At 40.6% G+C, this 25,702-nt stretch overlaps 1 protein-coding gene and 2 non-coding genes across 4 annotated transcripts; all 3 read right to left on the reverse strand.

The window, feature by feature from the left end:
• Positions 1–1,327: 1,327 nt before the first annotated feature.
• NCBP3 (nuclear cap binding subunit 3) lies at positions 1,328–23,853 on the reverse strand. 2 transcript variants are annotated; one of them, XM_055716676.1, is made up of 18 exons: positions 23,658–23,853; positions 21,812–21,877; positions 20,049–20,154; positions 19,007–19,132; positions 16,566–16,694; positions 14,177–14,250; positions 13,156–13,264; positions 12,303–12,402; positions 11,868–11,974; positions 10,475–10,760; positions 9,493–9,650; positions 8,156–8,320; positions 3,895–7,649; positions 3,556–3,614; positions 2,826–2,849; positions 2,250–2,327; positions 1,935–1,991; positions 1,328–1,497 (listed from the first exon to the last, which is right to left on the reverse strand). In XM_055716676.1, the coding sequence occupies exons 1-13, from the start codon at positions 23,808–23,810 to the stop codon at positions 7,414–7,416; spliced, it is 1,815 nt and encodes a 604-aa protein (XP_055572651.1). In that variant the 5' UTR covers positions 23,811–23,853; the 3' UTR covers positions 1,328–1,497; positions 1,935–1,991; positions 2,250–2,327; positions 2,826–2,849; positions 3,556–3,614; positions 3,895–7,413. The 2 variants fall into 2 exon arrangements, with proteins under 2 accessions (XP_055572651.1, XP_055572643.1); XM_055716668.1 differs by lacking the exon at positions 2,826–2,849.
• Positions 1,570–1,643, reverse strand: LOC114016045 (small nucleolar RNA SNORD65). Its single transcript, XR_003560310.1, has one exon. It is a non-coding gene; the product is annotated as a small nucleolar RNA SNORD65 (small nucleolar RNA).
• Positions 2,474–2,548, reverse strand: LOC114016051 (small nucleolar RNA SNORD49). The gene has a single exon (XR_003560316.1). It is a non-coding gene; the product is annotated as a small nucleolar RNA SNORD49 (small nucleolar RNA).
• Positions 23,854–25,702: the final 1,849 nt, after the last annotated feature.

Here is a 25,702-nt window from a genome sequence, read left to right on the forward strand (position 1 = left end):
TTCTTTCAGGTCAGGAGGTAAAACGGTCAAAACACCGGTTCAAGTCTTTACCCAACTACACAGGAAAGCGTAGGCACAGCTGGGGCAGTCCCTGAAGCCTCATCTGTGACACAGGACTGGAACGTTTAGCTTCCGCTGTCACCACTGCTCTTGTCCCATCATGAAAATAAGCAAGCTCACACTGTGACAGTGGTTTTAGGGACTATGAAATCCTGGGTAAAGGATACCCCTGCTCTTTATTTTATGACAACCAAGAACTGTTCACCTAAATTACTGCAGTAAAAGTATCACTTACCACGAAGTACCATTTTGACCGTTTGGCTGGCTGCACCCCGTCCGGCAAAATTTCATTGCTTCCAGAAGCAATACCAAGCTGTACAGTTACTGCTACTTTTGACGCTTGTCAGCACAGAAGTAGCATGTGCTCACAAAGGATTAGTTCATCAATAACCATCAATTTACCTTTTTCAAAAAGCACACTCTAAAGGCACTACTGAAATCTGCCGCTTGGTGACACCAAGTGGGCAAAGCAACCAGCAACACCTGCACCACGTCCTCACTCCAGGTTTGATGAGACTGATTCCACACCCCCTGCAAGCGCACTGAAGCGTTACAGCCTGTCAGCTATAGTGACACAATGAATATATCAGGAGGTTTGGCCTCAGATGCAGTTTTTCTCATTTAAGCACCTCTGGTTTAAGTCTCAAAGATTCCCCCAAAACCTTTCAACTTCCTTTTATAAACCTCCATCGTAAACCACTCTTAGAGCGAGTCATTTTTCACTCTTACTAGCCACGCTGAAGAATGCTGACAAATTCCAGTGTAAGTTTCTCTTCCCTTTCTGCACATCTGGCAATTAATTTTAAGTCGTACAGACCACTACTTAGAAGAGATGCAGCACATTGGCTAGAATGCTACCGCTGCAGTTACAGATTCTGCTACCTCTATAGTGGACTTTAAAAAAAAAAAAGGTTGAGGCCAAAATACTACAATAGCAAGCCTTGAAAACAAGCTACAGAAATAGTTGCATTTGCTCTTCTTGCTGTAGAGGTGTTAAAGGCCTAATCTCTCCAGTAATTGCAGCAGCAGTATTGGCATCAATTGTCTAAACTGTTTAAAGTAAATTACCAGCTAGAATGCTTATGCAACTAAACCCCATTTACATTACCTGCATTAATTATACTGTGGTGTGCGTACATCTATTTTATCATATTATAGCAAATTATAGGAGTGCTCTCTATGTTTATCAAAAATGTGTTGTGTAATGAATGGAAAGTCATTCCTCAATGCAGTGCAGTGACAAAAACAGACCCAGTTGGCAAGGGGGTAGGGATTGAGAGAGAATTTTAATGTATGTGTCATCAAAACAGTGTAACTGTTACCATTTCTTAACATCTTAGGGCAGAGAAATTTGCAGACTTTACAAACACTAGTCCCCAAGCTCACGCACATGTTTCATGGGACTCCTCCTTCCTCAGACCTTTTCAGCATCAACACCTGCAATAAGCAGCATAGGTAAGTTAACCATTCAACACTAAGTATTAACCCATTTGTTAATCTAAGAGATACCATCAGAAAAACCATTGCTCACCACCAGTCAATCTGCCGGTAATTCCAGCAATTTTTGGTTAGTTTCATCATATGGTATCTTTGGGTAAATTGATACATTTCTAGCAGAACCAAGGTCTTTATCCCTTTGGTCTACAGTGCTGTCAGCACAACCTGCAGCACAGGAAACAGATGCTCATATATTTACTGCCCATATTTTAGTTTAATCAAGTATTTTTAGGCCTAGTACTTCATTCATTGGACTTTTAGAGCTAAGAACATACAGAAATGGAAACAGTCCATAAGAATATTCTCAGCTAGGTAATTTTTCTTAGACTGTAGCCAAAAGACAGTTGCATTAACCGCACACCAACTATTAAACTCACCCAGAAGAACGCCATGCTCTTGCTGTCTTCACTACCTTCCACAGGACTTGTGAAGAGCTGTAAATCAAGTGGTAGACAGTAGTAACAATTAGATATTAGCAGAGACCTGCAAGCTATACCTACATAGAGAGATACAAGTACCAGGCATTAAATTTTGAGGAAAAGAGGAGAGAAAGCAGATTGAATCAAGCTATGAAGTATAAACTAACAAAATAAGCTTCTTGAGCTTCTGGCAGCCTATAAACCTGATTAATTCTCAGCTTGGATGCTACCTGGTATAAAGCTCTACAAGGTCCAGTGAAATTCATCACTCACCTTCACATCAGGGCCACCTCCAAAGAGCAACCTGCTTCCAGTCCTAACTGTGTCATGTTTATCTGGAAAGATCAGGCACTGCAGATGAAGTGAAAGAGATGGACATGAAGCAATGTTAGATATTACAAGAGCTCTTTTCACAGAAAGCAAGCATAAATAAAAGTTGCCTGTTTAGTTCTAGAAGACAATTTCTAGAACCCAAACTCTGCATGCACATAGCTGTATTTCAGACAAATAAGAAGGTTATCGTCAGTTCTCGCATCTGACGGCACTTCCTATTCAGGGTTATCATCATCAACAGCTAACTATTTTTGTGTTTCATTACTTAAAATACAGTAATTGTTCCATCTTGAACAACAGTTGTACATTTTCCTTTGTTTTATAAAAGGCATTAGCTCAGTTAATGGCAGGTAAAATTAGTTTTGATGAGTTTTTATTTAACTTTTCATAAGATGTAATTGTTACAGGTTATTTTTGACTAACGACCCTGCATTTAACTGCTTTACATCTTTAGCATGTACACAAAGGCCCGGAAAGTAATTGCACACCTTAGTACAAAATGAAACTTTAACTTACTCTCTACTTCAAGACATCATTCCGCTGTGGGAGTAAAAGCAAAAGAATGTTACTAGGATACTCTTCAGCAGTAATTTTAGAAAACCTTGGAAAGTTTAGAAGTAGGTTTATCCAAGGGAAAAAAAAAAAAAACCCAAACCCCCATGAAAACCAGAACCTCACATCCAACAGTCTGCTTGTAATTCCACCCATATTTGTGATGATACCATGAATCACCAAAATATTTATATCAGACAGCTTTTAGCAGCCAACAATCCTCTCTGCTAAATTTCCTGACTAAAAACAGGTCAATCTCCCATATGCACCTTGCTAGCCTGCGTTTACAAGGGCCATTTTTAAACTGAAATTCCACAGGCCACCAATGGCTGTCACGTCCACTGCACAGGAAGGGGCTGGCACATGGAACCACCATAAAAGTTACCTGTCTGCTATAAAGATAGCGCCATAAAAATAAAAGTCCATAGGAAGGCCAGGCAGGAACGGCAGATGCGCAGCCGTAAAGGAACCCTGAGCCTGGCAGGACTCTGCCCCAGCAGCATGCGATGCTGTGGGCAACAAGCAACCGGCCTGGAAGCAGCCGGGCGGCCCGTGAGGAGAAAACAACCGACTGCAAACAGGCCTCACCCTCCCGACCCCGCTGCAGGCGGCGGGAGCCCGCCCGGGGCAGCACGGCGTTACCTCAGCCGCACAGCGAGCTCCCAGGCCTCCCAACCCAGCCGCTTCAACTTACCGGGGAGCCGTTCCGGCGGCCGGCAGCGCCTGGCGCCCGTCCCGCCTCCATGGCCGGCCCTGAGGGGACAAAGGGGGGTCAGGCGCCATGTGTTCCGAGGCCACACCCGTCCCTTGCGTCACCAATGGCGGCCCGCTCTCCTCACACAACACCCCCCTCCTTCCCTCTAATGGTCGGTCCCAGGCCGAGCGGCCCTAGGGACGGGGAGGCCCGGCGGACGCCACCACTGCCGGCGTGGTGGGGGCCCTCTCACCTCAGCCTAAATGACACGGGCGCCTCGCTCCGCCTCGCCCCTAACCCGCCTCCCGCAACACCCAGCAACCCCTGCCGCCAACCCACCTGCAGCAGGCACGCAGGGCGAAAGGGCGCCAAAGACCGCGGCGGCCCTTTATAAAGGCTTGGGACGTACCACCCCTCAGCGGGGAGGGGGGGTAGCGGGCAGTGCCACTGCTCCAGCGCGGCGGGGGCGGGCCGAGGCATCCGTTTCCTGCGTTGTCCTCCTTCCGGGCGGGAGCGGCGGGGAGCTGGGCCTGTGGGCTTCCTCAGCCTCGCTCGACCCTGGTCCGAGGCATCCCCCCGCTCGGCTGAGCGCTGGGCAGCGGGTTCAGGACGGTTGGGCCGGGGCAGACCGTCTCGGCAGGCAGGCGGGCTCAGCCCGGCCCTGGGAAGGCGCCAGGCCCGCACCGGGCCCAGCGCAGCGCTGCTCCGTTAGGGATGTTCCAGCATAGCTCAGGGCCATTTCAGACCGGTTTTCTTGAGAATGGAATAGCTGTTTAAATAAAAGTTTCGTTATTTTCACATTATCAAGTCATCTTGGAGCTGGAAAGGGTTAGGTTTTTTCCACTTTCCTCTCCCCTGTTAAAACATGTGGGCCATCATCTTCAAAATAAATAAAACACAACAAAATCAAAAGCCTTCACTTTCAAGTCTCACCATGGGCACCAAACATCCAGAGCCTGCCTGAGGACAGCTGCAGGCACAGAGCCCATAGCTCCTACGCCGATTTTTTTGCACCGCGAAACAGTCACCTGAACCATTTCCTAAAAAATACACCTGAAAACCACAAAAGCTTGCTGGAAGGAGGACTACTCTGGTCCTACAATCTCTAACGGGAACTAAAAATGTTCACCCAAATCCAGAACCATTTTTCCCTCCAAGGCATGGATGCTCCAGCAAAAGCCAAAGTCACACTCCTGCTTGCAATTTTCAACATAAGTTCATTTGAGTAAAATACATAGGTTACATGCCTCTGCATCAGAACATTAAATTCAGCATCCAACTCCCTTGAAGGCAGTAATATCTGGGAGTTCAGGTAAAGGGCAAGAACACATTAGCTAAGAACAAAACAGCTGACCACGAGGAGAAGGGGACTTAAAGAACATTCTCTATGCAATCTCCCTCTAGGTCAGACAGGCTTCAGTTAACCATGCTGAGAAAAAAAGCGTTCACCAAAGATGCAGTGCTCATTTTTCATTAACAAAACCCAGCAGTTCATGTTCAGGTAATTAAGGAAGACCAAAGCTAGAATTCCTGACACCAGCAAACACTTTTCAAGGCTTCTCTGTACATCATCAAAAAGCAAAACCAGACAAATACTCAATTACATTAGAAAACCACCCTTCTCTATAAGTCCCTTCAACAGTAAACTATTTTTCTTGCGGCTAAGCTACCACGGTCTCGTTAATACACACAGCCCTCCCCCCAAACCATAAGCAGACCTGACTTAACGTGCAGTCATTTGCAAGGCATGCTAATGACTACCTTGAAGACAGACCCGGTGTTAATGGCTCCCCTTCCTCAAACACAAGCCTTTGCCTACATCGCTTTTCCCGACTTCACACATCCATCAGTTCAGATCTTTTCTATCAGTGGAAGCGATTCTCTACTGTCATTCTGCCCTTCAGACCAGTCAGTCTGTCCTTCACCGGGCTCAAATTATGAGTAGTTACATGGAAACACAGCGGTTACCAGCAACATTAACCGTGAAGCACAACCGGTTCCTGAGCCTAAAAATGAGTTCACAACAATGCAGAAGCCTGTCTTCATAGACCAGGTGATGATTCATATCTACCACCTCTTTTCAGGAAAAGAAAAGGTTATAACTGATTCAAAGCAGTAATACAACACAAAGGTTTGCTGGCAAAAAGACACCAGTTAAACAAATTTTATCAGGAGCTTGAGAAACAGGTATGGTATGGGTATGATTCTATTTGAAGGCTTTGAAAGATATATTAATGAAAGCACACGTTAAAATGAATTATTACAGTGATCAGACATTGCAGTCATTTACTCTCAACAGTACTTTATGAGACATATTTATATATTCAATAATTAAATATAAAATCAAGGATGAGTGTCACAAAACACGGGAATAATAAATCTTGAAGCCCAGTCAGTCCCCAGATTACCCTTCTAGTCACTGTACCTTTCATTTTACATGCTCCTATTCTTACACATAATAAAGCAGTAAGAAAAGTTAATTGCAGATTCCTTGCTTTTGTGAAGCTTCAAACCTACTTCAACTTAGTACAAAATTAGGTGGGGGGGGGGGGAAGAGAAAACATTTGTTTGTTAAAAAGCAGAAAGGGGAAGAGATATTCATAGACATTTTGGACTGACAGAACCTAGGAAACAGGGTGCATAGAAATGCAAACAAATTTTCAGACTATCAAAATGTAGCAGACAATGTTTTTGCTACCTGTTCTGTTTACCAGGATGTGATGCGCTAGCATTATTCCTTACTCAGAATTACTGGCAAACAAAATAAATGCCACAGCCAGCAAGAAAAAAATTGCAGTTGCACACTGATCAAACCTTTTTCCTACTTAAAGAGGGTATGCAGGTAAAAAAGCTGAATGTAACAAGGTAACGGTGTCCACATCCACATGTACTATACAGTAAGAACATTCAAAAAATATATTGACATGAGACAGTGATTCTATAGTTTTCCTTTTCTCTTTCAGTTATACATATATAATTAAACAGCACATAGGAAAACACCACTATAGCTTTCACCATGGCCAACGGGAAAATTCTCACAAATATAAAAATGTATGCTTTTAAATTGTTACATTTCTTCAAATAAGAGATGAAAGAAAATGTCTCATCATGTAACAAAAAAAAAAAAAATCAAACCATTGGGAATTTGCAGTTCTCAAACATACAGCTTTGCAGTCTTGAACATCTCAATCCCTACTACAGCAGAACATAGTATCACCGAAATAAATGAGAATTCCTTGAGAGCAGTGATGCTACTTGGATACTATGTGACATTTCACTGTACTAAAACGTTTAACTTAGATTTACATTCAGTATTTTGGAAGAAGGGAACATGACAGTCCCTTCATGCTTTATCCTTGCTGGCTGCCTACCCAGGAAGCATTATTGTTATTACCTCAAGAGGAAAGGAAAGGTGCTGGTAAGAGCCAGAAGGGCAAGGCAATGTTGTTGATTATGAAATGCCCTGTTCTTTGGATGAACTGTGTAAAATATTTTGTTAAAAGGCTCCATGTTACAAATATTAACAACAAAAAGGTCTTCTTAAAAATACAGAGCATTTCTGCCTCTTCTTTTAAGTTCAAAGCTTGGGGGAAAGTGTTTTGCTATAATTAACTACAGGTTTGCTGTCATAAACATAGAAGACAATGCCCTACGTAACACGGGGCCAATCACAGACTCCAGACAAACGTGATTGCTTTAGGTTTCAAGTGGTATACGTATCTCTGTTTTTGTATAAAAGGAACAGAGACACTTCTGGAACCTTCGCTGCAGAGTCTTTGCCAGTGTCCAGCTTTTTGGGCAAAGGAAAACTTGCCACACTGTGGAGTCATAAGCTTGAGGACCAGAATGTAAAAACAATCATGATTCAGAGTCTGATCCAGAACTGCTTTCTCGGCTGATTTCAATTTGTAGAGATGGTAAATTATCCAATCGACTCTTTTTTTGCCGAGACTGTTCTTTTTCCTTAATAAGAGCACCCCAAACCCGCTGGAGCTCTGAATCATCTTCCTCTGGAGATGCCACAGAGTTTTCAGGTTTATCTGAAGTCTTTTCTTGTGTCTTCGGAGCAGATCCTAATCGGGTCCATAAATTACCTAATCAGATGAAAAACAAAGATTTTACAAAAAAAAAGACAGGACCATGAGGAATTCTGGAGGAAGTCTGAGGAACCTAGTCGTAAATACACTGCATCTCTTTGAACTCCTCGTACGCCTCCCACCTTGATGTTTGGCACAGAACTTAACTTTGAAGCAGCAGCTGAAGTTAAATATGGGAGGCTCAGTGCAGCCTTGTTCACTGTTTTTCCCCCATTTGCAGAGTTTGCTACAAACAGGTCTGAAGTGCCAATTGCATTCATTACGCTTATTTTAGTGCCCTGTTTTGACCAGTTTTAAAGTAGTCCTCTACTTTTAAGCATATGTACATAAAAATATTACTCATAAAAACACTGAGCTCAACCTACCTATATGTACTCAGATTTCAAAGCTCTGAACAAACATCTGCTAATTAATCATTAATTTTACATGATCTTCTGCTGAAATTTCTCTTATACTCCAAAATTAAATGAATTGCAGTATTACATTTTCTCCATAAAACTAACCTGATTTCTTCTCTCTGGTATCAGAATAGAGGCCTTTTACATCTTGTTTGGGGATTCCTAACCGGCTGTGTACATCTGATATTGGTTCTCGACGAGGAGCAGAGGTACTACTTGGAGGTTTAATTTCTGGAGAATGTGGTCTTTTTCCCAGTCGTTGCCGCACATCTAGGGATATTTTCAGTGATTAAAATGACAAAAAAGCATGTTGCATTTACTCTAGTTCTGCCAGCTAGTTTTATGCTTGTTGACAATTTGTACAACTTGAAACTAGACTGTTTTTATTTTTTTCTGTAGTCTTCTCATTTAAGTCTTTCATACTTAGATTTCAGTCCTGGCAATGTCTGCAATACAATTTATGCAGATATTTATTTTTTTTTTGGCAATAAATTTGACATTTAATGTTTTCATGTTGCACTCTGTCCAAAAGATCAGCAAAGTCAGTTATCCTATTGCTTGCTGCATTTCTGTTTTAGCAGCACAGCATGTTATGCATCCAGCATGAGTTAAGACTATATGAAAACTGGTTTATCTTCAATGAATCTTTTCAGATAATAGATACCTGGCTTTAGAATTCTAATGTTTCCTTTTATTTTGCAGCATAAAACGAAAACTACAATATAAGAATCCTAAATATATTGATACTTTACCCATGATGTCAATCTTACATTCTGAAGTTTGTCTGGTTTAGTAGAAGCCCCTAGTCTTAAAGAGGGTTCAAACAAAAATGCGAAGGGCGTTAGGTGTCAACTTGTCAGAGCCCCAAAATACACTAACGTGAGTTCTACATTACATTGATACAAGAGAGTATCTTTCGCTTATTAGTCAGATAATCCTCTGGATACTACATATGGCAGAAGTAGCTGAAATTACACATACCCAAGTCAAAAAAGCAATAGTCAATTAAGTCCAGAAATAAACCTGCCAATTGAAAAAACCATCCATATTCATGTAACACATGCTCTTTCATAGAACTAGCTAGTGTTTCACATTTGATTTTGTACATGAGCCTCCCCATGTGCCATGTTTCTCAGAGTTGCACAGAATCTCTGCCTCAAGGAGTAAACAAATCAAAAAGGACAAAGTGGAGGGAAACAGACACAGGCAAAGAAAATGGATGAATATAAACATCACTCTTTCACTCAAAAGTACTTCATTTTTCCCCAAAGCAATCCCCAACTCAGTCTCTCAATGAGGAAAAATTAAATGCATGAATGCAGAAACTGCTGCTGAAGAGAATTCTCTCAGGTTTGTTAGTTGCAGTGGAGCACAGATGTGAAATGAACACAACCATTTTAATGAGTCAGTCACAATTCTGCACAATGTAAGTTTAAAATTACCTGATTTTACAGTGCTGTTTGGCTGACGTGGCGCACTGTTATTCTGACGTTTTTCTTCTAACAGTAGTCTTACATCTGCAACTTTCTCTGATGATCCTTTGCTGCCAATCCGATTTTTGATGTTACTGGTTGCTATGCTATCTGCTCGCATAGAATTTCTAAAAATAATTAAAATAGATTTAATGTCCCTTAAATAAAATAAAAACTAGTACAGTTCTTAAATCTTCTTGTATGCAAAATTACACCATACAAAACAGTAGTATCAGGATTTCTCTACTGAGAAACAGAGGTAAGAACATTCCTTAGGAGAGCACGTGTTCCAGTCAGAATCCTAAGTTTAGCAATAATCGCATGAACACCTTGGTATCCATTTCAAGGCAGGTATCGAGTTTGTCTCCTTAAGGCTGTGCCTCCAGGTCAAAATTCAGTTTTGAGGTTGCTTATCTGCTCTGTTAAAGGACTTGACATTATAATGAAGTATAATTATACTACTGAAGGGATTCATGTTAAAAGTTATTTTAATAATCTACAATACATGTGATTTTGGTTAATACGCCCATAATGAACATCAGTTCCTTTTTATCATCAACACTTCAGAGTTAATCTTCTTTCTGAGAAAAGAGGAAGGGGTGAAGGGAAAAGAGAAAAAGAAGTTATTTCTCCCTGGCCTAGCAATGAAATGCAAAAAGTTAATTGCACTGGCTTGCACAAATTTCTATTGATTCCACTTTAAGCTTCGTTATTATCAATAAGCACGGTTACAGAAATCTGCAAAGAAAGGTATTATTTTTTAAAAGTTAATTATAATTAAAAGCCTGTATCACTATTTTCTGTATTTCTTTTTAAAATATCTACTACAAAATTATGTTAAGGTTTGAAAAAGTAGCTTCAGTAGTTTGTCTTTAAGCTCCGACAGCTTTGTCACTAATTAAAATTTAGAATGCTTTTTCACTGATACTTCTAAAGAATAAGAAAATTTTACCTAATATTTTTCAGTTGTGACTCTACCTCATCTGCATACATGGTCATTTTCATGCTCTTTTTGGGAGAGGGTGTTGATATCATTTTCAGTTCGAGATCATAGTCCATTTCATCGGAATCAGATGCACTAGCACTCGATCGTCTTGCTGCACTGCGGTCTCGGGACTGTTTGAAAGCTTGCAGTTCATCACGGTACTCTACCACAACTCTGTCATCTTCATCCATATCCTGATCCTCCTCCTCCTCTTCTTCCTCCTCAATAGGCTCTTCAGGAACATTTACTAAGCCTGTGGCAAAACAAATTGATTCTAATAAACTGAATTTTATCACTCATGTAAGGTACTTTAAAACCAAAACCAAGGAAAAAACAAAACCTGCTCTAATTAATGATCCACTACAAATGAGTCTTTGTAGTTCTCCACGGCTAAAGAGAGAGAACATTTTGCAAAGTATTCCAAGGGGAATCCACACTACAGAATAGCCTAAGAGGAAGAAAATCACCACAGAACAAAAAAAAGGCCACAGTGTTCACATCTCAAAAGCCTGCTCAAGCATAAAGCTGGACTGAGTATTTAAATAAAACTGCCTTTTGCAGTAGTGCAGTTCATACTTCCTGAACAGTTCCTACGATCTTGCAGAGTTTAATGTGACAACTGCAGGCTCTGTGATAATCCTTTTAAATCCTGTAAGAAGAAATGCCATAAAGAACACATGTATCATTTGGATGAATTTATCACATATACTGATTTAAATATAAATCAACAACTTAAAAATTTAAGTTGTTTGTAATGTTTTAAATTAAATCCGCAGTGTGCAAGCATCTTTTCAGAAAACACATTATCAACATGCAAAATCTTCCATGAGGTTTGATACATTGATGGCTGTATTTTCAACAGGCCATTCATATGAAACTTTGACATATTTGTCTCACATCAAGGATCTTTACACCAATTATTCTTTTAATGCACGCCCCCTACCTTAGGGAGTAGATGAAGATATTCAAGTCTAATTAATACAATTTCGTAATCTTTATTGTTCTACATCTAGCACTTGCTTTTTCATAGACTGGAAGAATTGACATAGCAAGTAAGACAAATGGCCAAGAAGTTTGAAGAAGTTATCTCTTCTTTTTGCCCTTGATGCTGTAAGTCCCCATGTCCTACATTTGTAAAAGAAAAATTGAAAATAGCAGCTATTTTGGTAAGCTAATGACCAGCATGAAGTTTCTCCCTCAGTTGTTCCTGCAAACTCTTAAAACGTGATTAAGATCTATTTTTAGAAGTACACTTCACTTTCACACAGGGGATTAGATGGGCCATTGTTTAAGGCCCTTTCCAGCCCTTCGTTCCCCAGCTGTGTTCTTACAGGGTCAACGACATATTGGCATCAATTACCTGAATGACGATGTTTATAAGGAGGAGTCAAGCCAACATCATCCCCAATAAGTGTCCTTTTCTTTATCACATCCCGATGGATTCGACGTGAATGGTATCTGCGTTTCCTGAAACATCACAAAAAGAACGACATTCCTGTCACAGAAAATGCATAATGAATGAGCCATATTCAGTCCCAGATTAAGCATATGCAATTATCACTTACTCTCATGGCAGAAGACATAAATCTCCGTCAAGAGATCTGTTCTGAATGTTTTGAATACAAACATTATTTTCATGAGACAATACTTCCCTTGCAAATCCATAGTCACATTGCAAAAACATTATTTACACATAAGAAGCATCTACATAAACTGAATAGAAAGAAAATTCACAAATTTTAGACTACCTTGTCCAATCAACTGCAATGTTCCAATTCCTCTATCCAGTACTCACCAAGAATTGCTAAGAATCCCTTTCATGCCTCCATAATTTGGATTGCCATATTTCATGTAATACTGGCTTCGCCTCGCTGCTCCCAGCTCTTTTTTGTCATCTGAAAAAACATAAAGCATTCCCCTCTTAGAATGTATCTTACAACACTAGCATAAAAACAAATAATCATCCAGTCAAAGACACAGAGTGAAAGTAAGACCGAGTATGTCTTACGGATCAGCAGTACTTCAGCCTTCTTCATGAAGGATACAATTTTGCTGACACCTCTGAAATTCCTCCTACCACCACAGTTTTATTTGTGTCTAGAAACTTCATTCTAGGGAGACTGAGTTCCTACATATCAGCTGAACAGAGCATTATACCCCACTGCAACTGCTAGAGGCTACTTACCTTATTCATGACCTTTTTTTCTTTATGGGTATGTCAGCTCCCACATGGTCTAGACATTACACAGATCTTCATTTTACTCATAAATATCATGTAATATCTCAACTGTATTTAGCGGTAATTTCCACGATTACCTCACCTGCATCTCAAATTATTTTCTTATTTATAAAATGTGAAATTTACCTCTGTGAAGAAGGGCATCATAAAACCTATTCTATGGTATTGTGAAGAATGCCCTGAGACCAAGATAAAATTTTTAATATACAACAATTTTCATACAACTTGAATTTAATTCACACATTAAATGTGGATATATTGCATAACCTTAATACCTAACTATTAGCAAAAAAACTAACAATTTTGCAAATGAAAATCAGGTACTTCAAGTCATGAATTAGTCAACAAATAAAACTACAACAAGCAGCAAATTCATTATTAACAACAGCTTGTTAAGCTGTTCATTTACCTTTAGTAGCAAATCTCATGAATAGCTTGTTTCCTTTAGCCAGCTTATTGGCAGGGCGAAGATCATTACGCAGGAGAGAATCCTCTTCTACCTGGGAGAGGGCATCCAACTTTGGGGGGCAAAAAAGGTATTCTGGACTCAAAAATAAATTACTGTTGAACAAAAATTGATTGCTTACAGAGAAGCAATCAACTGATTATTAAAGAAAGTTACTTTTCAAATTATGTTCAAATGAACTCTGTTTTTTTTGTTGACAAACTAACATGAATTTTTAAAGTATCTTGCCCTGAAGATTTGAAGTATTTCCTTCTCTTCCTTCATAACATTGTATCAGATTATTAAATCCAGGCATTTTCAGATGACACTGTACTATTAACTGAAATGCAGAAAATAAATAGCACAATTTGGACACCAAAAATTTTGATTTGTTTGCTTGTTTTGTATCTAAATGGTTTTACTAACAAGTTCTTATGCCCTCAACACAATGACTAAAATGCTTTTTCATTTATATCTGCTTTATAGAAACTCAATTCAGACTTCCATGATGTACGAGTGTTCACTGAGCCACTCAAAGAAAATGCTAATCACACCTATTATATATTCAGCCAGTGAAGATTAAATTACTTACAAAACATCAATGTGTATGCTGATTCCCACACATATTTATGGAAAGCCTAAATCCTATTTGTCTCTTTAAGCACTGCCTTCACTGCTGAAAGGCAGTTGCCTTCCATTATTGTTCTTTCATTGCCTCCTCTCAGCAGAAAGGAGCAGCCAGCCTAGCATTTATGTGCTGGATGCCCTATCTATTCTTCAAAATCTACTTTTACAAAACACTCTTCCATAGCTCTTCTACACCAACAGCATACCTGCAGTTCCTGTCATTTCCCCATCTAATTTACTTTGATAATTACATTGTGAATTGCAAATATACATGGTTAAAACTATAATGTTATGAAGACTTTACACAAGTCAGAACAAAAATTCCATAATAGTGTTTTCCCTTTCCTTCTGTACTGACCTCAACATCACTTGGATTGTCATCCTCAACCTCGCCTTCTTCTGTCTCATCATCAGAACTTTCTTCCTGTTTTTCTAAAAAGGAAAATAATTGGGGAAAAAAAAAAAAAACCAAAACTCCATTTTAGTGTGTCAGACACATTTGATTATTATCGCCTACATTCTCTGAAATCAAGCTGAAGGTGTTATCCTTTCTTCTGTGCAGCCTAGAGAATAATCAAAACAGTAAATGTCTACAGGGATTTGAAGCACACATAAGCACAGCATAATATTAACTAGGCAGTCCCTGTGCAGATAACCGCCTGCAGCAGCACACATTGATTATTAATGTCTTTGAAAGCAAATGAAATTGCACTGCATTTCAGGGTATGACAGATATCAGCAAGACCAAGACTGTAAAAGGCATATAAAAGCCTATTTCCTCCAGTCTCCCTTTAAAAAGCTGCAAGTACCTACAAGTTTCCAATACTAACAGTGTAAACCAGGTTATTATTCAAAAGTTTATAAGTTCCTGAGAGACAGCAGGAGGAAAAATAAAAACCTCAGTTACTTAATTTTGAGTGAAATAATAGCAGAAGAGTGCATGCTTCCAGAACTACTAAAATTGTGAGATGCTTGCATAGATTTTTTGGGGTTCTTTTTAGCTCAGAGTAAGCAAATAGATATTGGAAATTTTTTTTCCCCAAACAGTCCTCAGGAAAAAAAAAAAAAAGGAAATTAAAAAGAGGTAGGGAATATGGACAGCCATCAACATATACCAATATCATGCAAAGATCTCAAAATACTTCATCAACCTAAGACTAAAAAAAGACCTCTTTATATTTCAGAGTACCTTATCTTAATCTCATTCAACAACAGACTTGAAAACTTAAAATACAGAACAGCAGCTGTTCAAAAGATCCTGAAAACATACTCAAGTTCAAAGAGAAAAGCACAATTAACCAAACTGAAACCAAAGAGAGAATTTAGGTAAACAAATTCGACAAATTCAAACCTGAATAATGAAGTTCCATTAGGGACAGAATTAAGCACTTTTTCCCCCCAAATAATAAACTTATAGTAAAATGTTAAATTTAGCATATTTATATAGAGAAGTCTCTTGCTTCTCTAAATGTCTGAATAGCCCTCAAATTCCTATCTAAAAAAGGAATGCAACTGAGCCAGATTACTCCAGTGTATCTGCAGGCATCTCACACCTTAAGATGTAATTGAACAGTTTGTACTTGTATCCAATATCCCACTTTTCCAGACGAACAGGAGTAATTTACATGACAGTTTTTATTTTGAGATGCGGTGTAATGATAATGTAGTATGTAATTTGTAGCCAACAAGATTAAATACATATATTTATGTTCCATTTAAAGAAGACAGTCACTGATCTCCAAAAACTTAACAAGTCTTACTTGAAGCATTATCAACATTTGCCCAAAAATTAAAGTCACACGGATGGTTGAGGAGCCACTGCATTGTGGAGAAAAGCAACAAGAAAAGGGGATCAGTTAGAAGGATCCACAAGTTTAACAAAGTCCTAAACCCCAAACTTTCTAGAAAGCCTTTTGGTAGCACTGTAAATATCGAATAAAGAGACTGGCTATTAGCATTTTGTTCATATAGCATGTTTACACAAAATCTATGGAAGAGTTAATTAACATACAGTAACTCTTTGCTTTGTACTGTATGGTACAGTACTTGGACCCACGGCAATTTATCACACCAGCCTAACAGGAAAACAGTACTAAGGTAGCAAAAGCCCGACTTTTAACTTACACCCATAAAAGTAAAATAAATTTATGATTAAGGCATTTAGGTACCAGATTTATCTCAAAATGAAGATGTACTTTTGCTGCTTGGCTCTTTCATAACTGACCTTTCAGTCTGCTTCCTTCTTGCAAGTATAATGGCCAGATTTAGAGATGATATACAGTGGTGTGGTGAAGTGATACATTGTCACATCAGTGTGAACCACATACTTAAAGGATGGTGGTGTATCAGGAAAGGAATCAACCATGTTATTTCAAAAATAGGACATTTTCTTACACCTGCTTTTCCCACACTTAGAATCCATCCTTTTACTGCCTTTGTACACACAGAGACTTACTTCTGTGCAACACATACCACTATAAATATCATATCTAAATATGACCCTGCATCTAACATGTTCAGTATCGACTGAATTACTGCTTTTGGTCTAGCTCCAACCCACCTTTTAAGAAGCAGCTTCTTCAAAAGGTTTCCAAGATGAAAGCCTTTTTTAAAGTGGCAGAATACATTTACCTGAAACTATATGATAGAAGCTCCTTCAGTAATTTAGATTATGCAGTACCCAAGCACAAGTTTAAAGTTTCATTGATTTAACTAGATGATGTCTATATATGCATATCTCAATCTACCTTTCTTGGTTTTTTCAGCTGTCTTCTCCTCATTGTTTTCTCTGCTTTTTGTCTTCTCCTGATCAGGCAACGAACTCATATTTATTAGAGCCCGTGTTGCTGTTACTTCATCAAGCCAGACCACGTTACCTATGACATACATAAACACACACAAAAACAAGATGCAGCTTGTGTAATCAAGCAGCCACACACGCTGCCTTACTGGAGGGAAATCACTAACAAAAGTTCAGAAACGCTTTTATATGGTGACATGACAAAAAAAAGGAATCGGATATATCTCTTGCAGGGAGAGTCATATTCTTTAATGCACTTGAAATTCTGAAGGACACAAAACTTTCATCACATTACAAAAAACACACACAACAACTGATTAAAACCAAAATCATTGAAATGCCCAATCATATATATTAGAGAGTGCTTCCCGAGCACAGCAAATTAGGATACTGAATCCAGGTCAGTGTATTTCATGAATGTGTTGGCACACAAATGTGATTAAGGGGGCAGGGTGGGAGAGAGAGGGAAGAAGCCTTGATTTTTTTCCCTTTGGCAATTGAACAGAACCTTGGACTTTACTGCAGAATACTGTTAATCTTTTCCAAAAAGCAGGAAAATAGGGGAAAACAGGAGAGACTGCTCAAGCACTTTGCACTGATTATCATGTACACAGGTTAACAATATGATTCAGTATATATGCCTCGCACATGCCTCAAGTATCAACAGGTGGTACTAAAATAAAACTTATTAGGCCAATAAAACGTGTTTCATAGATGTTGAAATTGAAAGAGATAAAACTGCTTAGAAACAGGTTTTGAACAAAAGCTTTCTGCATGGATGCATTCAGTTCAAATAAAACAACAAATCTCATTTACTGCTCTGCTGTTAAGCAGACTGTATTCAGATATCAAGAAAACTAGTGTAAGAGATCCTCTCTTAAATTACTTGAATAGATAACTTTTACACGGGTGAAGAAGAGCCAGACACTAACTTCAATGACTGGCTAATGTTTTTTCATCTACATATGCCTACCTGCTCTTCACATCTCCAAATTTTCAAAGCCTTTATCATTTTATGTTCATGAGTTTGAAAGACAGAACACTGGCTAAGTTCACCTTTGCACTAAGACACCTTGAGATGGAATTCAGTTGGGAATGTTAAAATTTTTGCCATGCTGTGATGCAAATCTATACTGAGAAGACAGTACTTTTTCTCAGTATTTTCACCAAGTGTAGCTGGCACGCTAACTCAGATACAGCATGAAAATCAATCACTAAAAGAGTTGTGCTTTAACTATAACTGGCTAAAGTATTGTTACGACTCTGTTTTTGCACTCTAAGTGCACTCTGTTTCCATGCTAAATTTACTATGTAACTTTAGGTAAAAGGATAATCAGACAATCTTAGAAATGCACCCTCATAGAGTTAAGCTGTGCACTTCCTAGCTTATGCATCACCACAGGTTCACCTAGCAGCTCTTCACTGCATTTGTCTACCCAGGGTTCAATTTTTTTTGTCAGCTTGTGGCAGCCTATCGAGCCATCATACACAGTGACTTCAGGGTTACCAACATTCTGTAGCATACTGTTTCTTTTGTCTTGCATGGAACATAATTCCTTCAGGGTCATTCCAGGGAACCACCCTACTAATTCTCAGGTTGTAGCCATGCTCATCAATAAACCAGTTTCCAGCAATCCCAATCTAATCCAAAAACCTGCGCTGGCTCCTGCTTCTTTTCATATTATTTCAGTTACAGGGTTTCTAGCCGCATGACAATCTCAGAGCCTTCCAGGTCCATGATCCAACACCCAGCTGTGGCAAATAGCGCTCACAGAGTCTTCACTGCCACTGAAGAAAGCATGGCTGGCAACAACGTTGTATCATTCTGGCAATCTCACTGCATGCTTACTCCCTGAAACAGCCCTTGCAATGTGAATTTACATTACTTTTCTAATCTATGTAAATCACATTCAGCTGCTACCTTCTTCCACCCACTAATTTCTCCTTGAGAATGCACTAAACAAATACAGCAACAAGTCTGCTCCTTCACAGCACAAAACCATACCAACCTGCCTAACCGCACACAGCTCAATAACCTTCTCTCAGAGTAGATCACCTTTTTTGACACTCACAAACAACGATACTACTTATATAAAGATGTAAGCAGCACAAACAGACTTTTTTTTCTTTTTCACTTAAGTCACCTCTAAGTTATTCTATGCTACCTCCTTCCAATAACAAATACTCAACCAGACAGTGGGTTTGATTCTTATGACATTATTAATTCTTTCCTTTTAAATCTCTTTTGACTAAGGGAAACTGAGACAGACAAAGATCACTGACTTTGAAAGCCACTAAGACATCTGAAGTACAGCTATGACTGATAGCTAAAAAAAAATAAAATAAAAAGAGAGAGTAAAAATTACGGACAAAAGACTATTTACTTACACGATGTATCATCTAACCACTCAATATGAGCAGGAGGATACTCTTTGAAGTACGCAAAGATGTCCTGTGTACTCATCTCATCCACTCCACAAATGTAAATTGTGTCCAGTCTCACTTTAGGAATTGCTACGAAGAAGAAGAGATACAAAACTGGTACTTATTTCTATTGAACAAGCTTTTACATTGGTAACATACAGGTTTATAAACCAAACATTTAAAATAAACTAAAGGGAAGCTAATTAAAGCAAAGCATGATGTACACCATTCTAAACACCGTAACTTGAATTATTCTTCCACAATGCAAAACTTCAATAAATTGAGAAGAGAGGTAACATTACAAGCATTGGTAGATGCAGGTACAGCATAGCTATCAAACTCCCTTAAAAACACTTGTTTTTTAACTGCTGCCAAAGTGTTACCCTTGAGTACTGAAGAGCCAGAATACTAATGACCCAGGCATGTGTACAAAACACTTTCACTTTTATCATCTGATGGAGAGCTGTTATAGGCCATGGCTTATCCAAGCTGCCAGTTGGAAAAAGTGCCTTGAGAACTAAATGGATGCCAAAGGAGCCAAGCTGTTGTGCACGTCTCCCGGCTGATCTGCTTATACTCTAACACACCCAGCTTGCTGTCTAAGAGCATGTATGCAATCAGTCCAGTTTCATTGTGCATACAGCGCAGAATCTGACCTCGCTGTGCATGGGACACAGAGTCCTCCGCCTATACACAGTGCTCAAGGTCTGGTTTTTTTCAAAGAATTTAAAGGGTCTTAAAGCAGCACTGATCCAGAAAAGGAGGCCTGGTAAATAAGGGGAAAAAAAAAAAGTAAAATAAGGAGTGAACTGGTAACTGTCAAGTAATTTAAAAAATAATTACATTGAATCAAAAAGGTGAAAAAAACCCAAAGTGATTTCTTTTGACAACGATATGGCAAAAATCTCTGGGGATGCAGGAAACACTATAGGATAAATCAAATAAAGGAACTGTGAGGAACTAAACAAAAGTAACTTTTCTTCTTGACTGTTGGACACATTTGTACCTTTCTTCATCATGTCCCGATCCAGCGCCACATTCCTTTGGGCAAGATTCACTTCAGCTCGAAAATGAAAGCGTTTTGCTCTTTGTTCCTTTTTCTCAATTGCTTCCTGCAAAACGCGAAACAATGCACTCAAAACAGGAATCACAGCAGCATTCCCAGTAAGTTGCACTGAAGGACCAGATATTTAAAATAAAATCTACCAGACAGCAACAATCTGTATTAATAACTCTATTAATTCTAAAGAGACCCGTAAGTTTCAGAATGTAGAAATAATGCACCAAAACATTTCTGTGCCACATAATAGTTCTAATGTAGGTTCAGCAACATAATGGGAATCAAGATGTGTGGAAAACAAGGTGTCTCAGACAATGCTCAGACTCCATGATGGAACAGTAACATTTTTCTTTTCCTTCCTAATAAGCGTACAGAGGCTGTGCTCAAAACAAAGCTCTCTTAAAGCAAGCATTTCCACCACATGGATAATTCATCTCTGAAGACTACAGAGTTTTTTCCCTGTCTGTTTTTTAAATATATAAAAAAATTTAAACTTGTCTCTCTGAACATTAATTTAACAACGCTAGCTAGAGTGCTGACTGTGGAGATCTTATTTAGACTGGCCAATTCAGGCTGCTTTTGAACAGCTCATGAGCAACAGCTTACGTGGATCTTGTGCAATTTTTGAAACTGACTAAGCAGCTCCTTATTCCAGAGAATTTATTAGGAAGTATTATAGATTTTTGGACCTTAATAACCAAAGCCAAATTTGGAACAGAAACTGCGATTAAGCAAAACCTGCCACCAACGACTTCCAAATAAACATGGGCTTTTTACTAGTTTTTAAAGATTGCCAAAACATCTTTGGCCACGTCTTAAAAGTTTTTCAGAGTTGCATCATTAAAGAACATAACAAAAGATAACAGCTTTCCCCTAACCAGGGGAACTTTGAATTCTTTACTGAATTACAAAACACACAAGCTAGATGTTCAAGCCAAAAAGCTGATTTTCACTCTTCATCTGGAACCCTTTTTGTACTTTTTGATAAGCACAATCTTCTGAGCTTCACTAATACAAAACAGGAACACATGATTTATCAGCACATTGTTGCGTGGGGATTCATCTGTTAGAACATGTAAAATTGTGTCAGTCCTATGAAGTATATGATTAAATGCTGTTTCCCCAGCACCAAATGCTAAATATAGCGGTCAACTGTACAATATGAAACAACAGCAAATTCAGTATTAGATGTACAGAGATGAGCTGTAGGATTAAGTTCCTGAAGTTCCACAGAATTATGTAACTTTAAGTTATTTAAATGCAACAGCTGTTCACATTCTTCAAACTATGTCTTAAACAATAAGATGCCTTTGGAAGATACAAGGCAATGAAACCAGATTTTCCTGCCAAGCACTTGTTCTTCCTTCTGTCACTCACCTAAGAGGAAAACCCACAGCTGGCTTGTCTCAGAGGGCTTTGTTTTTGCAACGTCAAGTGGCACAAAGGCAATTTCTATAGAAACATTTCCAGGTTTTGGCACGCAAATTTTTGTAACTTAAAAATGCTAATTCTCACAGTTTACGAGAGAGATCATGTCCTGATGCAGGCCACAACCAACAAAAGGAAAATTCCCTAGCGGCTGAAAAATGCCAACTATATGAATATGACACTAAGCTTTTGTGTACGTTGGGGAAAACATAAATGAAATGGTTCCTCCTTTCTGGTAGCAATAATTAGAATATGCTGAAGAATCATAGCACAAAAATTACCTTGGAGGTTACGTCTATTCCAGTAATGAAACTTCCAGCTTTGTTTTCGTATCTCCTACTAGTGTCCTGAAACAAAGCAAAATGATGATGATGAAAACTCAATGAACAGCAGAAGCAACGCAACTGCTATGCTGGAAAAAAACCTGGCCATTTCTCTAAGAAACACATCCTCTTTCCCTTGATCCTTACTCCAAGCTACATCCCTAGACAGACAGGTAAACAAGCAATAACTCTCACTGGTATCAGCTAAGGTAAAAGCATATGAACTGAACCAAATTTCCTTATAAGGATTCTTTCCTTTGGAAAAATGTAGTTTCTGTGCCTGCCACTGCTAAGGTTTTTACTTACTCTCTCAGCCATACAGGGGAAGTCACCAAACACCTTTCCTAACCAAAACTTCCACAATTTTGGTTTCAGGTATAATTTCCTTGTAAAACACGCACAGATTTAACAGTGATACCTGACTCCTGAAGTGCCAATATGAAGCTTCACATCTGTAAAGTCTGAACACTGAGCCACACCCACAATTACACAAGTAACTTTTCCTTCCTATCATTATTTCAAACCTAACTTCCAAATACCAGAAAGATGAAACTACTGTTTTGGTATGACCCTACTGATAAAGGGTAAAAGTAGAGAACAAAGTGAGAAAAAAATGATGAGACTCATTTCCATCAATCAGGACACCCGACTTCACATGACAGCATTAAACCACACAGACCCTGGACAAATGACCCAATTCTGTCCCCTCCATTGTTTGCATATGTAAAAATGGCACCTCTTCACTCTGGCACCCTCAGGACCATCAGCTGGCAGAAGTTTGGAGCTGGAAGAACACATCTTGCTTTCTTTAGGAGTAAACGTGTTCTTTACACTTCTGCTGCTATAATTATTTTGGCTAAAGGACTTTTTTTCAGAAAGTAGGCCAGTCAGTTCAGAAATACCAAAGTACACGCAATCTTAACTACTTTTCTTAGTAACAGCATACAAGTTTGTCTAAAGCTGCCAAATGTTTACAGTTACTAAAAAGAAAAGCAAAATAAACATTAAAGTTAAAAACTCCCACTAAGACTGACTTACGGAGCACAAAGAAGTACAGTAGGGTGCTGTCTCATAGGCCATGCACTTGGTAGAAGCTCAAGCATACTGGTGGATCAGCTAATTAGAGATTAGTTTCTGAAGTAATTTCCACACAAGTTTTGTGAGCAAAAGACTACTTAGGAGTTTAAAAGAACTCTGACCCACTTTTAGGTATTAAATCCTAATCTTACTAGAATTTGTACAAGAACAGGAACAATTAGCAAACATGAAAAAGGGGAAGGGGGGTTACGATGAGAAGGGAATCCCTCAAAACCCACTCATCAGCACCCACATTCCCAGTGCCTCCCACTCAGTCCTCCCAGGGCCACCCCCCCGCTCCCCACCCTAAGTGCTCCCCATGTTCTTGCATCAAGCACTCCTTTCACACTCTCCCACCCACAGCTTTTCTCTACAGTCTGCCACTACACCCCAAATCCTGCTCTCCACTACAGCCCAAATCCTGCTCTCCACCATCCCCTTCATTCCCTTCCTTCCCAAGCACATCCCGGCCGCTTCCCTTTACTTGCCCCCACACCCTCCTTATCCCCCAAGTCCCCTCATGCCCCCAATCTTCAGCCCATCACCTTCCCGCACGCACCCCCCACCCCACGTCACCCCTTTTCCCACGAATGTAACCCCACATGACCTTACCGAGCCCCGCAGACCCCCACCCCGCCACACTCGTCGCCCTCACGGACGCTGCGCCCGCTTAGGGGCCAGTCCCTCCCCGTGTCCCCTGCCCGTGACCACACCTCACGCCCCTCACCGGAATGAGCTCCCGGAGCGAGCGCCTCACAGGGATGGTCTCCAGCTCGCCCTCTTCCACTTCCATAGGCTCAGGCTCCGGGCCGCGAGGCTCAGCCGTTGTCGCCGTTGCCTCCGCCTTCACCGAGATCCGCAGGCCCCGCACGGCCGCCATGGCTCCGCCAGGCCCGCCCTCCGCCCGACCAGCGAGACGGCACCGCCGCGGCACAGAGCGCCGCCGCCCAGAGCCACCACCGAGACGCCAGGGTGGCTAGAGCGCCACCCGAGGCGAGAGCCGGCTGGGGGCCAGCGCGCTAAGGCGCCGACCACGGTCATAGAGACACGGGGAGAGAGCGGCGCAACCGCCGGTCCTCCAGTGCTACGGCGAGCGGGGAGGCAGCCCCGCCATCTTCCCCACGCAAGGTCGGCCGCGCCGCTCGGCGCCGTGCCACCGGGGTGAGCCCGGACACACGGAACCACCCGCGGGCGGCGGTTGGAAGGCGCAGGCCTTGCCACGGCAGCTCTGCCTCCTGCAGCGATTTTTTTAAAAGCGATCTGAATTCTTAAAATGGTCATTTTTTTCCCCCTTCCCTCCGCGCTGTAGGAAGATCCCGCCGGAATTTTACACCTCTGATAAAATAAGCAGTGTCTGTATCCTATCGGGCTCGGGCTCAGATCTCCTTGTCAGGTGCTGTTTTCCCACCCGAGGGGTTCAGGCTGTCAGGGAGAGAAGCCCTGTCTCCTCCCGCCTAAATAAAGCTGGTTTTATCTGTCCCCATGAGACAAGTTCTTCATTCCTCTAATTATGCTAATCATAATTATCCCACACACACAAGGGACCAGAGCCAGGCACCAGCTGAGGGCCTGCTTCTGCCCTGGCATCATTATTTCCCTGTCTGTGGTGTAATTCCACAACGGACGGGCTCCACAGCCGCACCTCACCAGCAGCGTGAGCTGCCACCCCCGTTCCGTCACACCAGCCAACTTCGTTAAGAATTCCTAATATTTTTCCAGTTGTAGGACCCTTCCACCCTGCTCGGGCTGCTCCATTCCTCAGTTCTGCCTGTTTTTCAAACCAAAACCCTGCAGCCCATCCCCTGCAATATCTCACTTTCCTTCTGAACTGACGTACTTCCTAGCAAAATTCAGTAGCACATTTTGACTTTTTCATGAAGAAATTCTGCAGCTGGCGACATCAGGGCTCCTCCCCTTACACAGAACCCAGCGGGATTAATAGATCTTCTCACTAACCATCACACCCCCCAAGTTTGTTTATTTTTAATGGTCTCTGTGCAGTGCTCCTTATACAACAGCTAACATCACCTGCATTCGCCAGAAGTGCTATATTTGGTGCTGACACCATGTATCCAGCATCTGGCAGGAACCTCTGACACAGGTGACACTTCCCAGCCAGGTGTGAGGGGTTATGGCACAGGCCACGCACACATCGCATGAACATCAGCAGTAAACAGGACACAGACACCTCCTGCGAGCAGCCGATTATGAAATAATTGCAAGAGGAAACACGTTTCTGTGGCAGAAATGCTGTTTCTTCAGGTCACAGGGAAAAGAAACCAACTGATGCACCTTTTCCTCCATTAGTTTTAATTTTATAAAGTAGGATACGGTACCAACATATGCAATCTAGACCAGATTTACAAAGCCCAACCGTTCGAGTAATGATTAGGGCAGGATTAAGTGACACCAGGTTGCCTTGCTGTCATTAGGGAGCAGTCAAAGCCTTCAGTTAACCCAGATGTTTCCTGACTTTGTTTTCACATCCTTGAATGTCGCCTAGGACAGAACGTTGCTACACTACAGCGTTCTCCACTTGGCATAATTTCAAGACTCACTCATTGAATTCAATGAGAAACTTTCTACTGATGGACTGCAGCTTTAGATCAGTTGCCAAAGTTTTAGAGCTCCTTAGGAAAAAAATCATCTCTAGGCCGGCTGGTAAGGACAATAAAATCATGACAGGAAAAGCAGGCTGTGAGAGAGGGAAACCAGGCCTGGGTGCCAGCGGGGCTTTTACTGCCAGGTAGGTAAACGGAGTATTCTCTTGAT

The sequence above is a fragment of the Falco cherrug genome, chromosome 1, assembly GCF_023634085.1.
Source record: "Falco cherrug isolate bFalChe1 chromosome 1, bFalChe1.pri, whole genome shotgun sequence".
NCBI lineage: Eukaryota > Metazoa > Chordata > Aves > Falconiformes > Falconidae > Falco > Falco cherrug.